The following is a 14643-nucleotide window of genomic DNA, read 5'->3' on the forward strand; positions in this document are numbered from 1 at the left end:
GAAATGGTCTGTGGTAAACAGGATGAAGTTTAATAAAGACAAATGCAAAGTGCTCCATTTAGGAAGGAACAATCAGTTTCACACATACAGAATGGGAAGCAACTGTCTAGGAAGCTGTACTGCAGAAAGGGATCTAGGGATTATAGTGAACCAGAAGCTGAATATGAGTCAGCAGTGTGATGCTGTTGCAAAAAAAGCAAACATGATTCTGGGATGCATTAACAGGTGTGTTGTGAGCAAGACACGAGAAGTCATTCTTCCACTCTACTCTGCGCTGGTTAGGCCTCAGTTGGAGTTTTGTGTCCAGTTCTGGGCACTTCATTTCAAGAAAGATGTGGAGAAATTGGAGAGGGTCCAGAGAAGAGCAACAAGAATGGCTAAAGGTCTAAAGAACATGAACTATGAAGGAAGGCTGAAAGAATTGGGTTTGTTTAGTATAGAAGAGAGAAGATTGAGGGGGGATATGATATCAGTTTTCAGATATCTAAAAGGGTGTGTGACGGGGCGCTCCCGCCCCGCACTCAGGAAGCTCGGGGGGACGCCGGGCGGGCACACCGGGGGGCGGGGAGCCCGGACAGGCCCAACACGTCGGGCTGCGCGGACGCACCAGGACCCGGTGCGGGGAGCGCCGGGAGGCAAAGAGCGCCGACAGACAAGGCCCAGGAGGGAGGGGGCAGGGAGGCGCGGGCTGATGAGGTCACGGGGGAAGGGAGGCTGGGGGGCGTCGCAGAGGAAGTGACGGACAGGGGGAGCGGAGCCGGCGGGGGATTTAAACCTGGGGCCGGCACGGCGAGAGGGGAGGAGGTGAACGGAGCAGCAGGAAGGGAGGAGAAAGGAGAGGTGAGACGGGATAACGTGGGAGAGGCGGGCCGGGAGGCCTGGTGGAGTAGGAAGCAGCCCAGGGCAGGGTCGTGGAGCCTGTGAGCGGGTGTGTTTTGGGGCATTTCCCCCATCCGCTAGGGAGGGACTGTGGGTCCCTGCCTTTAGGGCCCTGGGCCGGGGTTTGGAGAGAGGGCAGGCCCAAACCCCCCTACTCCGCTGACCGACGGATCCAGCTCGGGTGAAGGCGCAAGCAAGCGCAATAAAGGGCCATCGGCCGTGTTGTTGACTCACTGTTGTTGACTCTCAGTGACAGACTAGTTTACAGGGTGTCATCTTGGCCTTTGACCATAGAACAAGAAGCAATGGGCTTAAACTGCAGCAAGGGAGGTTTAGGTTGGACATTAGGAAAAAGTTCCTAACTGTCAGGGTAATCAAACACTGGAATAAATTGCCCAGGGTGGTTGTGGAATCCCCATCTCTGGAGATATTTAAGAGTAGGTTAGATAAATGTCTACCAGGGATGGTCTAGACAGTATTTGGTCTTTCCGTGAGGACAGGGGACTGGACTCAATGTCCTCTCGAGGTCCCTTCCAGTCCTAGTATTCTATGATTCTGTGGCCCCCGACTGAGAAGGGGAAAGACACTCCCCACATTCCCCTCATACACCAGAACCTTGGGGGGCCCAGACTAGTAGATTTCTTGTGCTTCAGCCCCGTGGAGGGCAGTGGGGGGAGGCTAGAGCACCAGCACAGGCTTCCCAATGCTGGGGGGGAGCCCCAAGCCTTGGGAGCCGGATCCAGGCAATCTCCTCTGGGGAAAGTCTAGGTTGGGTCTTAGGAAAAACTATTTCCCTAGGCGGGTGGGGAAGCACTTGGATGGGTTCCCTGGCAGGGGAGGGTGGGGATGGAATCTCCATCCCTAGAGGTTTTGAAGTCCCGGCTTGACAAAGCTCTGGCTGAGATGATTGAGTTGGGGTTGGTCCTGCTTTGGGCAGGGAGCTGGACTCAATGACCTCTTGAGGTCTCTGCCCACCCTGGGATACTATGAGTCTATGATTAACAGAAATATATCAAGTGCTTACAGGACTTAGAAATATCTTCCAAGCCATCTAAAATGGATTTGTTTCTTGAATCCAAAGTTTCTTCAAACCTGTCCAAGCATGTTTGCATCTGCAAAAACCAAGACAAATAAGAAAATTCATGGTCTGTCATCTATTCACTTGCCTTCCAGTATTTGCAATAAAGTGTGAAAACTGAAAACAAAGGCCTCAAAAATAATATCCACTTATACTTTAAAATATTCTAGTTCAACAAAGTAAACATTGTACTAAACTAAAACTAAAATTAATGCACTGGAATATTGCATACCTCTTTATTTTGGACTAATTCATGTTATCTCTAACTGTATTTTCTGTTCTCATGGTACACTCATTTCATATGTAATCAATGGATGCTCACTACATTTAAATTACAGGATTACAAAGGAGTACAAGACTCACAAGTATTTAGCAGCAGTGAGGCTGTAATGCAAGGTTACAGGACCTGTAAGATTTCAATGTAGCCAAACTAGGCATCAGGCTTTGAGAAGAGTGGCCGGCCTGTGAGTGACCCTATGTTAATAAAACCACAAGACTGCTGTGAAGGGTGTGCCAAGAGGAAACATTATGGGAATGCGCCTGTCTGGACTGCAAGACGTCTGATTATAATATCACAGAAAATTCTGTTCTCACCGCAGGTTACCATGGAAACGTGTTAATGTCAATATTAGTCGAGTGTTAAGGAAAAGGGGCACTCTGAAAAGTGCAGGACGTGCGGAAGAACAGATATGGAGAACGAGCTGGTGTTACCCTGCCAGCAGTGGCTCACAGCTCTGTGTGCCCACCACAGAGCAGGCTGTCAAAAGCAGGACCAGGACTCCAAACGGAGGGCAGAATCACAGACTGGGGTGGGAAGAGACTTCAGGAGGCCATCTAGTGCCACAATGGAGTATGAAATGTGAACAGTCTCCTGTATCATTCTAGCAGCCTTGCCATGGAGTCAGCAACAGGCCTGCTCTACACTACGAGACTGGGTCGAAGTTAGCCGCATTCGGCTGATTTGATAATTAATGTGTCTGCACCAACAAGCTGTGAGGAAGTGGGGAGTTTTGGGGGCTCAAAGGGAGGTGCTGCATGCAGGGGAACACTCAGTGCCCGGATGTTACTGGTTTAATGTGACAAAGGGGGGGGGGGGAGTTTGTTGTTTCAGAGAACAGCCCAGAATTGGAGCTGTGATGTCTGGGACCCTGGTGACCCCGGCCCTGCTCAGAGGACACGGCTGGATCTGGCCAGAGGACAGACAATGGGCTGCAGAGAGGAACCCTGGCAAGCGGCCCAGCTGATCCCAGCAAGGGGAGAACATTGGACGGAGGTGAGGAGATGGAGAAGGGAGAGACTCAGGCGACCCTGTTTCCTGGGGAGAAGACAATGGACACGGGAAGGGCTGTTGCTGGGGCTATTGGAGGCTCTGCTGGGAGCCTGGGGGCTGTTTTTGGGGCTTGCAGAGCTCAGCCAGCTGCAGGGGAGACTGACGTGGGGCTGAGGGCCCAGGCCAACTGGCCTGAGGGATTCTTTGCTGTGTTCAAAGCTCAACAGACCCTCCTGTTTGGTGCTGGCTGATATCCTTCTGGGAGTGAAGGCCAGAGGGAGTGGACCCCCCGAGGGGGCTCACAGCAGAGGAAGGCAGCTAAAGGCCCTGAGAGGTGCTGTCCTGGAGGCGGAGGGGAGGACCCCCCCCAGATGAGGGTGGGCACCCTAAAAGAGGGTTGCTTCCCTGGAGTGGACTCCCTGAGAAAGGGCCATCTCACTGCCGCTCAAGAGGAGTGTGCTCCCCGAGAAGGGGCTGCCACACAGGAGGGGGAGTCCTGCCTGGGGACAGATGGGCCAAGCATGGGCATGACCTGTGAGCCATGACACAAGCTCCTTCCACTGACCGGAAGGGGTTTTAAAATCGACTGCTGTTCCCCCCCGGAAGAGAGGAGCAGTGCTAAATTCAACCTTCTGGGGTTGAACTTGGGGTCGTGGAGACACAGCACTGTGCAATTTGAAGTGCTTGACCTGACCTCTGGGAGGTGGCCCACAGTGCCCCAATGTGCTTGCTCTGGCCAGCACTTTCAACTCCTCTGCCCCAGGTGCACAGGAAAAGCCCTTGGAAATTCTGAAATTCACTTCCTGGGCGGCCAACACAAGGGGCCCAGCAGCTCACCTGACCGTGAACGCCCAGGGTTGCAAAGGAGCTCCAGCATGGAGCATGCAGGAGATCCTGGAGCTAACTGCTGGGGGGCGGAGAGGTATCTGTGCAGGCAGAGGAAACACTGATTGCACAGGCATGGTGGGAAAAGGATACAGCAGGGACAGCCAGCAGTGCCGTGGGACCAGCAGAAGAGTGCAGGCAAGACAAAGGAAGCGGTCTCCCTGGGTCAGAGCCACAGACACACCACTGCATAGGATTCTAGGCAGGGACCAGCATCCCCAAACAAGGATTCTAGGCAGGGACTTGACCTGACCTGTCCTGTGCGTGAGCACCTCCCAGGCTAGCCATCAGGCAACAGTGAGGAGGACACTGTCCGTGTTGAAGGGGGGGAGGAGGATGCTCAGCAGGCGAACAGCAGATCCTGTCTCACCCACAGCCAGGACCTTTCCTAACTGAGCCAACCCCCCAGGAATGACTGTAGCCCAAGCCTGATGGCAAGGAGGGCACTGCTAGTGAGTGTGCACTTAGTAGCTAGAGTGGTTAGTGTAGCTCAGTTTAACATTTGGTCCGCCCTGAACAATTCAGCGACTCAGCGGTGGCTCTGTGGACAAGGGTTGTTTGTGTGCTTGGAGCTGGAGGGGGAGTCTGCCCTCCACACTCTACAAAGTTCTTGCTGAGGCACTCTGCAATCCTTCGCAGGAGGGTTCTGGGGAGGCTGCCTTATTCCGCCCGCCACGGAAGGGCACCTCACCACACCAAGCCAGCAGAGAGTGATCTGTCATCACTGCAGCCCAAAGCTGAGCAGCAGAGGTCCAGGTCTAAGGGCCACATGCAGCATCTTTGTGACGATCCCTGCCATGCTCTCTGATTCGGAGAAGACTGATTCTGCACATAGTGACTGATGGGGGTGAAATGGGGGAAGTTTTGTACAGGTCGAACCTTCCTAATTTGGACTCTCTAGTCTGTCAACACCCCTGCTCTGGCATCGTCAGTGACCCAGTGGGTGCTCCAGGTCTGGAGCTCTGACTAGGAAAAACTGGCAGGCGGGGGCCTGGAGTGTTGTGGGACCAGGGAAGAGTGAAACTTGGCAGGATGGGGGAGTGGAGGCCCAGTGCCCCAGGGCTGACACTGGAGCCCTGACACCCCAGGGACTGGCAGCAGGGGAGCCATGGTCAGGCAGCCAACAGAATGCAGGGGAGCCCCACTAAGCCAAACCCTGGCTCCCCTGGAGCCTCAGGGGCTAGAGACCAGGAGCAGAGGGGCCAGCATTGACCTTTTCTGGTCTGGCAAATTCCCTGCTCTAGCTGTCACAGCACTGAGGCCATCCACGTCTGCTTGCTCATCCTCAACAAATGATGAGCTCAGGTGTGCTGACCTGTTTGCAGTGGGCTTGAAGGGATTATCCCATGCTGTGCGGGAGGGGGAGACCCTGTGCTGACATTTGTACCCCTCCTGTAGCCCACCCCTCCAGGTGAAAGTAGCAAATGAGGGCTCCAGTCTGCAAGCACGCTGTGCACCCAGTCCTCCTCACAGCCACCGAGAAAGCCCCCTCTCCCAGATGGCCTAGAATGCAGGGAGAGGAGAGGTGGGGAGAAGGCAGGGGAAGCTTTTCACTCAGCTCCAAGGCATGGCTCATGGAGGACAGTGTGGGATGCCATTCCTACAGCTCTGACTGCTACACAGGGGACTGTAATAAGCCACATCCTTGTGCTCCCTGCCCTGCGCCCCTCCCCATTTTCAGACCCTTGTTTATGCCTGCAATTCCTTTCCATGCAGTGATACTGGGCTCTGTGTCGCTACATACAAATGCATGCTTTCAGAAGAGGTTCTTTGTTCATTGTGCCAACTGTGATGGGGAGTGGGTGTTGTTTCGCAGGGGAGTACACGAACAGCTGGAGGCAGCTTGGTAATGAGCCACACACAACTGACACATCACGGTCTGGTCAAAGCCTCCCGTGTGCAGTGCACCTCAGTGTACTGTTTTTAGTGCCCTGGTGTCTGGCTGCTCGCAGTTGGCCACCAGGCAATCTGCCTCAGCCCCCCTCCCTGCCAGCAACTGTTCCACTTGCTTTCACAGCTCTTATGTAGCACACAGCAAGCGGCAACAATGGGAATATTGCTTTCACTGAGGTCTAACCTAGTCAGGAAACTGTGCCAGCTTTCAAACAGCCACAGGCACATTCTATCACCATGCTGCACTCGCTCAGCCTGCAGTTTACTCCCTGCTCTCTGGCCTGCCTATGTGAAATTCATGAGCCACAGGAGCAAGGGGCAGGCTGGGCCTCCCAGGACAACTCTTGGCATTTCAACATCACCAAAGGTCATTTTCCAATCTGGGAAGAAAGTTCCATCTTGCAGCTTTCTGAAGAGACTGGAGTTCCTAAGGATGTGTGCATCATGCACCTTTCCCCCAGTGCTTGCAACATTTCCCTGGCTACATGAAGCACAGCAGCCCCCACTGTAGATTTATCCACTCTGAGTTGATTCCCAGCTGACCAGTAGCTGTCTGGCATTGCAAGCTTCCATAGAGCTAGTGCCACTTGCTTCTCCACTGCCAGAGCAGGTCTCATCCTGGGATTGCTGCACTCCAGGACAGGAGAAAGCAATTCACAAAGTTCAATGGAAGTGGCCTTATGCATGCAAGAGTTTTGCAGCCACTGCTGATCATCCTGTAATTGCGGCATTATGTGGTCCCACCATCTGTGTTTTTCTCAATATGTCAACATAGTCACCTGCCGCCAGTGTACGCCGATTGCTCCATTCAACGGATTCTTACATGTCTACATGCACATGGCCTCCTCACATTCTTCCCCACACAGGCAACTCCTGGCGAGGCGCTGGAGAAACTGCAGCACAAAGTGTGAGGTGTTTGCAATGTTTGCCACAACAGGGTGCAGCCGCGTGATGTCCATGCTTATTGCGCTATGGTGTCTGCGTGGATAGTCAGGGGGAAAAGGGCACTAAATGGCTGTTTGCCATTGCTTTCAGGGAGGGAGGGAGTAGGTAAGTGAATGCTAGGAGGTGGACAACATATACACAGATCCACCTGTGACAATGTGTAACCAAAATGGAGCGTTTTAGTATTGGTATAAGAATGTAAATATGATGTATAATCTGCTTATAAGTTCTGTGTGCTTCATTTCACCCCACCTCTTGTGATTAAACAATGTCTACCCTGCAAACTAAGTTATGTCTTCTCGTAATTCTGTAATTAATAAGTTGGGTTCCGACTGCCTGGGTGTGATGTAGTGGGTGGGGGGGAACTTTCTGGTTTCTATGGGTCTGTGGTAACCCCCACTGGCTGCCGCCGGTACCACAGCCCAGAAGGACAAGGGATGAGTCATTATGCAAAGGGATCTCTCAACCTGCCCGACCAGCTACCCCCCATGGGGAGGAACAAAGGAAGGTGGATGCTGCCCTGGCCGGGGGGCAGGGCTGGAGGAGAGTTAGTTAGTTTCTGTCTGGGAGCATGGAGGAAGCAGCCTCAGCAACAGGCTGGGGGGTTTAGAAGCCGAGGCCCCCTCCCCCATATCAAGGGGGGCTGAGGCATCCTAGGCCTGCCCTGTAACCTGATGACATCTGTGCTGTGCTGTATGCTGGAGAAGCAATAAACCACCTCTATTCTACTGGCTGGTGGAGTCTGTTCGTGCCATTCTGGGGGTGCAGGAGGCGGGGGAACCCCAACGCGTCGTCACACTGGGAGCGGCTTGTTCAGGCAGTGCTGGGGCGTCCGTGGGAGCCAGCAGTGGTGGCATGTGCAGCTTTGTCGGCATCGGTGGATTAGTGGCACTGGTAGGTGCTGAGCGCTTAGGTTCTGACTCAGCTCTCCTGGCTGATGTAGATTTACAATTCTCCATGGTGCCAAAGACTGACAGCACCGAGGAATGGGAGGCTCAGGGCAGCGCAGGCAGCAATCGTGCCAGAGAAGCTAATGACAGTTGTGAGCCTCTATGGAGCGATGAGACAGCCCTGTTATTGAGCTTCTGTTGCCCCCCCATGTCTCCTGGGACTTATCCCCTGATGGTTGGAGGGATTTCTCCCCTAGGAGGTTCTTCAGCCGTGTTTCATGGTCTTCTCTAGCCCTGGCTGTCATGTTTAAATAATGCTGCACTTCTCTGCTGCGTGACTGTCGCCCAGACATTTCACACAGGACGCGTGTCCATCCAAAACTGGCACTGAATCCTGGCATTAGTAGCAGTTCTTAAAGCCGGGAGAGCCCATTTATTTATTTATTTATTTATTAAAAAGGAAGCATGTTGAGAAAGGAAAAGAAGCCCCCGCAGCGTTTTTTCTTTTCTTTTTTTTAACTGAAGGATTCGTTGAAAACTCTTATGAACTGATTAAACATCTGCTATTTCTAAACGGTGCTATTTGTTTGTTTTCCGTCAGAAAGGAGAACGCTGCTGTGACTGTCTTCAGCCGAGGACGGTAGAAAAGGAACTGAGGGAGGCTCGCACTGCGCGTGCACCTAACACACAACAACAGCACGAGATGGCGAGTGCACAAGCATGGCGCGAGGGGCACTGCTAGGCAAAGATATCCGATCAGCAGCACGAGGATGCATTGAGACCTGAGTGGCACACCCACAGAGATACCACTTGACGGAGAAATAAAACTTCCAGCTTCCCAAAAGGCTTTTCAGAATACTCCGATTGTCTCTTGGGATCTCTGCTTGGCCTCCAATACCCTTCCCTGCAAGGCCAAGTCTGTACTGGCACTTTCTGGCTCAGGGGCATGAACCAAGAGGCCTCCCCCCACACGGCGCTGTAAAGCACCAGTGGGAACCAGGCTCCAGTGCAGAGAGCTGCACTCCCGGCACTGTTAGCTCCCCCTTGCGGAGGTGCTTTACACAAAGTGCTGGGGAACGCTTTCCCAGCGGGTGCCATGGCCACACTTTCTGTTCACAGTGCTGTCGCAGATGCACCTCAAACTGTTAAGTGTAGGCAAAGCCCAAGAGAATCATAAGGGATAACTCCAACCAACTGATCTGAACCCAGGAGCATTGCAGGAGCGATGCTTGTGCCCTAGGGTGGGAGTGTGGAAACTTTTCTGGGTTGGGGGTCAATGACTCCCAGAAAAATCAGTCGGTGGCTGCATACAAGTGAGAAGCAAAACAAGAAAACCCAAACCCTCGCTGACATGGCCCCTGACTGAGAAGCAGAAAGACACTTCCCACATTCCCTCGCACACTAGAACCTAGGGGGCCCAGGCTAGTATATTTTATGTGCTCTAGTCCCATGGGGCAATGGTGGGGGGGGGGGGTAGAGTGCCAGCGCAGGCTCCCCAGTGCTGGGGGGAGCCCCAAGCCTCGGTGTCTAGATCCAAGCAAGCTGGAGGCTGTATCTGGCCCCCCGGCCTTAGGTTCCCCACCCCTGCCCTAGGGAAAAAGAACCATCAATTCAATTGCAGACAAAGACTACCACTTGGAATATGGATGTACTTACCCCCTGAATGCTTTCTTTGACACTGGAAACAAAGGTGCTTAAAACTTCACTAAAATGGAAACACAGAAAGCATAAAATAGGTATGCAAGTTACTGAAGCAATTAGAAACAAGAAAGCTAAGGGGGAGTGTGTGACTTGAAACACTGCAAGGCATGATGCAGTCCTTTACCCTCAAAACCAGCTTACTTTCATTAGAAAAACCTCATTAGCTTTCTCTAGGGCAAGGTAAACTCCAGTCATTTGAAGAAGTGGGCTGTGCCCACGAAAGCTCATGATCCCATCTACATGTTTTTTAGTCTCTAAAGTGCTATCAGACCATTGGTTAGTTTTTAAATGTATCCTGTACAGACTAACTCGGCTACCCCCTGAAGCTTCTAGGACAAGGGTTTGTTAAAATCCTCCCTCTCTTGCTTTGGAATTGGTGCTAGCAACAGAGGGAAGAACTGTAGACTAGCCATTAGCATTTTTATCAATAGGCTGTCTGCCCAGAACAGGACTACATAAGATGAGGGTCAAATCCCTGCAGATGATCTACACTAGAGCAGTGACAGTGCTAAAGCAACAACAGGAACATTTCAGAAAATCTTCATTGCAGACAAAGCCAGTGTCAGGAAGACGTTAACAGAGGATAGCAAAGGCCTTTCACCTGAACAACTGAACGTGTTTTCTGTAAATTAATCTAACTCTTTGATTAGTGCCAACCAATCAGAATTCATATTCTTTTCATGATTAACACATCAAGGCCAAAATACAAAGACCATGAAGCAACGAGCTAACTAGTCTCCTATTTCTGAGAATTCAGGTTGTTTTGGATTGACCATGTAACCATGTCTCAAACTGCAGCACCCCAAAGGGGAGGGGAAGCAGAGTCTATTAACTTGTGGGTAAGTTGGGGCACTGAACCATGTCTTTTGCTGTCACGTTACTGGATTTTGAGGGGAGCAGCCATATCACTGCTGCACCCGTGGGGGGGTGTTTGCCCCAAAAGTTGGTACAAAGGGGGCCATGTGAGGTGTCAAACAAAAGCTACTTTCTACTGATTCTGTATATGCTCTTCATATATCTGTGCAATGTCTGTGTGTGGAGTTATGAATAGGTACTCTGTATGGAGACTGGAAGTTTCTCTGTATGGGGTTGAGTAATGGGCCAAGAATGTTTGCCCATGGACATGCTAATGAGCAAAGCTCTGGAACAATAGCCCTCTATAGGCCAAGGACACACCTCAAGAATGGGGACGGATACCTAAGGGCTACCAACAGCGGATACAGGGACAGGCCACGGGCCAGGTGACCTGCTGCAGCCAAGAAGAGACCAGGAAGGAGGTATAAATATGCCATGTGGTCAACTCCATCTTTGTCTCCAGATCTGTTCCTGACCCCAGATGCGGCCTTGCAGGGATTCACGAGCCAGGAAGAACTGTGGACCCATCCTGGCATAGGATGTGCACCAAGGACTTTTAAGCCAGCAGTTATAATATCTCTGCTAAAGCCTGCATTGAGAACTGGGAGATTCGATGCATGTAATGTATGATACTTTAGCAACCTCACTCTCATGCTTTTCTTTCCTTTAGTAATAAACCTTTAGATGTTAGATTCTAAAGGATTGGCTCAGCGTGATTTGTGGGTAAGGTCCAGAGGGTAAATTGACCTGGGAACTGTGGCTGGTTTCTTGGAACCGGACAGAACTTGTTTGGGGTAGGTGAGATTGGGTTCTAAGACCCCCCCACCGGTGTATGAGGCCCGAGGCCATCTGGGGCATGGATACTACTGGGGTGTCGGAGAGGTTTTGCTAGTGAGGCTTCAGGCAGGCAGCTGAAGCACTCCGTGGGACTGGTGTGTGGCCTGTTTGGGAAGGTCTCCAGACTGGGGGCTGTAAGGAGCCCCAAATTCGAGCAATTCGCCCTGAGCGGACGTCCTCAGCTGTGCCCAGACCTGGCCCGGTCCGTCACAATTGCTAGGAAAAGAGGAGGGTCCTTGCAATAGTCAAACAGGTGGGGATACAACTTGATTCATTTACTTTACAATGGTGATAGTGATATTGCTATTGTAACTGTCTAATTCTTAGAGTGAGATTTCCTCTTGAAATACCAACTTCCCCCTCCCCAGAGAGATTCAGCCAGGAGCTCAACTAAGGTACGAAACTGATAGGCGCCACACTACAGGGGTTTTCAAACTCTGGCTTGTAGCTTGTAAGGGCAAGCTGCTAGCTAGCTGTGAGACACTTTGTTTACCTGCACTTCTGCAGGTATGGGCGACTGCAGCTCCCGCTGGCTAGGAATGGCGCTCCATGGCCAACGGGAGCTGCGATCGTCCGTACCTGTGGAGGAGCAGGTAAACAAAGTATCTCACTGCCAGCAAGTGGCAAGCCACAGCCCAGAGTTTGAAAACACCTACCATATTAAACCCTAAGACAGATTAGACAGAATCTTTATAGGCTTCCTTTTGTTGTCTAGTTCTCTCTCTGCGTAACAGCAGTGGCGGTGATATGGGAGGAGCGTTGCTCCAGCAGTATGGAAGGCTGAAGGTCTGATCGCATACAACCATGCTGTAGCGGCTTCCCGCTCACCACAGTGCCACCTGCCGTGGAGTTGGGGAATTAGCACTGCTGGCAGGTGGCCGGATCCCTTTCAGGACACTGCCCTCCGGCAATGTCCACAACAGCCTGAGCTTTTCCCCCCTTCCGGGGGACGGTTAGTTGTAGGTCGGCAGGCCTTTGGGAGGCGGTTCCTCCGCCCCTGGTACAATGGGTGGCTAGTCCGCCCTATGGCCCTACCGTGCCTTAAAATAGTCCAAGTCTATGAGTCTATTTCCGGCCTTATTTCAGGTCGGGGTGAAAGACAATAGTTCAGGGGCCTGACCTAGCTTCAGGCCCGGGCCACTGGGGAAGAAATTCTCCATATATTCAAGTCTCTTAACTCAGTTATGGGCAGGACAACAGTCCTAGTCCTGGCCCTTTGAAAGGTCCGGTCTGGATCCTGGCCGGGTAGCAAAAACACCCTACGGAAGCCCTGGCCCTCGGGCAGGGCAGGGCAGCGGAGTACAGGGTGGAAGCCTGGCCCCTCAAGCAGGGCGGGGCGGCAAAACACAGTAAGCTGAGCCCAGGCCCTTGGTACAGGGCGGGGTGGCTAATTAACAATGGCAGCCAGGCCCTAGTGCAAGGCGTGGCCGCAAACCAGACAGAGTGAGTAAGCCCTAGCCCTGGAGCAGGGCGGGACAACCAACACAATAAGCAAAGCCCACCCAAACTCAGGGCGGGGCAGCAAATGGCGGCCAGGCCCTGACGCAAGGCGTGGCTGCAAACAAACACACAGGTTTGTAGAAGCTCCTAGTTCAGGAGCTGGGCAGGTAGTGCACCTGCAGCGGTGGCAAGGGGGAGACTGCCATCCAGTTAGTGGGTGGCAGGGGGGGGCGCAGGCCCACCCACTCCACTGCGCCCCGGCCCAGGGGCCCTGATTGCAGCAGTGCAGCAGCTTCTGGCTCAGCAGGGGCTCCAGCCCGCAACTTGCTGGCCTAGGGCTGCTCTCAGCCCGTGCTACCCCCTGGACCACTTCTTGTCTCCCCCTTCACTGGTACCTGTAGCTGCAGCAGGAGGAAGGAGGAGGAAGGAAGCGGAGGGTCGAGAGTAGGAAGAAGTCCAGGGCAGGGGCTGGAATTGAGCCCTGTGAGCTGGAGGGTTTCGGGAAAAGACTCCCCTGCCAGCTGAGCAGGTGTGGTGGGACCTGCTCTTAGGGCCCTGAGCTGGGGCCCGTGAGTGAGGGCGGGCCCAGGCCCCCCTGCTCCCTCCCGCTGCTGGAAGACCACGCCTGAGCGCCAAAGGCACAGCAGCTGCAGAGGCTAGCGTGTTAGACTCACAACCGGGGCTAGCCGCTGACTGAGACCCCGGCGTATGGGAAAGAGGGAGAACCTTGCCCGTCGCAGACTGGACGCTGGGGGACGAGCCCCCCAACAATGGGCAACAAGGGTTTCTTGCGCAATAAACCCCTATGGCTAAAATGGCCATCAGAGCTTTCTTGTGCAAGAGAGCATCCACACTGCCATGGACGTTCTTGCAGAACAGCACATCTCTTGTGTACATGGCAGTGTGGATGTGCTCTTGCACAAGAACTTTTTTCTTGCACAAGAGTTGCGCAAAAAGTTCTTGTGCAAGAAGCCTGCAGTGTAGATGTAGCCTAGATGTTGACCAGAGAGGCGTATATTCACAGCTTTCGAGCTCGGGTGTTGCGGAAAGCCAGGGTTCTGTTCTTGGAAGGCACCATGATGGCCACCATAAATGATGATCTTCTTCCACTGCCTGTTGGTAATAACCATGTCCAATTGCCGTTGGCAGTCCACTCTGGAGATGGTGGAGTTCACAGCAACCTTCCACCAATGTGGTGGGATGACTGACCAGGCGATCTTGGATGGTGTTGTGTGGCAGCTGCCAGGCTCTGGAGAGGGGCTTGCAGCTACTCAAGATGTGAGGCAGTGCCTTGTTGGCATAGCTGCACTTCCTGCATTGCTTGTCTCAACTCCTGTGGCCGACGGCTCTGTTCAGCAGAACACAGTTGAGCCAGGCCCAGCGGCTGTACTCCACTCAGCAAACTGGGTGAAAGGAAGTGGCTGTTGGCGTCCCATTTGCACATTACCGTGAAGGCCTTGCCCTGGTCTGGCTTCCATTTCAGGTTTTTATGTGCAGGCAGCAGATGGCATCCTCCAGGGTCCTCGCCAGCTCTCAGAGTTCTAGCTCTCAGAGCAGTGAGGCTTGTGCATTCACCTGTGGCACTAGGACTTCCAGCTCTGCATCCAGCGAGAGCCTAGAGGCTTCTCCAGCACTGCATTGTGGACATGTGTCTAGGTGAAGCAGTCTCCCCCCTCTACCAAATGTGATTCTAAAACTATTTGTAACCCAACACCAGCCACAACCGATCACTCAATACTACACAACTCCTGTCCGTTACATACCTAGGCAAAGTAGGTGTGTTCGTGTAACTACTGTTTGTTCCTGAAGTCTCCCCCCTCCCCGGGGAGAGTTCAGTCTGACCCGGCTTCCTTATGTGTAACCCTCTCTCATAGGGTGTGTCTAGACTACAGGATTTTGTCGACAAAAGTCCACTTTTGTCGACAAAACTATACCTGCGAATACACTGCCGCTGAGTTCTGTCGACATAA

The 14643-nt window shown here is 52.8% G+C and overlaps 1 protein-coding gene across 1 annotated transcript in view; it reads right to left on the bottom strand.

The window, feature by feature from the left end:
* The window catches only part of PRRT3 (proline rich transmembrane protein 3), a 131442-nt gene that overhangs the window by 53788 nt on the left and 63011 nt on the right, over positions 1-14643 (bottom strand). The window contains 2 exon segments of the mRNA XM_075917361.1: positions 1904-1991; positions 9497-9545. Coding sequence (XP_075773476.1) covers positions 1904-1930 — 27 coding nt within the window. The 5' untranslated portion in view covers positions 1931-1991; positions 9497-9545.

The sequence above is a fragment of the Pelodiscus sinensis genome, unplaced genomic scaffold (assembly GCF_049634645.1).
Source record: "Pelodiscus sinensis isolate JC-2024 unplaced genomic scaffold, ASM4963464v1 ctg131, whole genome shotgun sequence".
Taxonomy (NCBI): Eukaryota; Metazoa; Chordata; order Testudines; family Trionychidae; genus Pelodiscus; species Pelodiscus sinensis.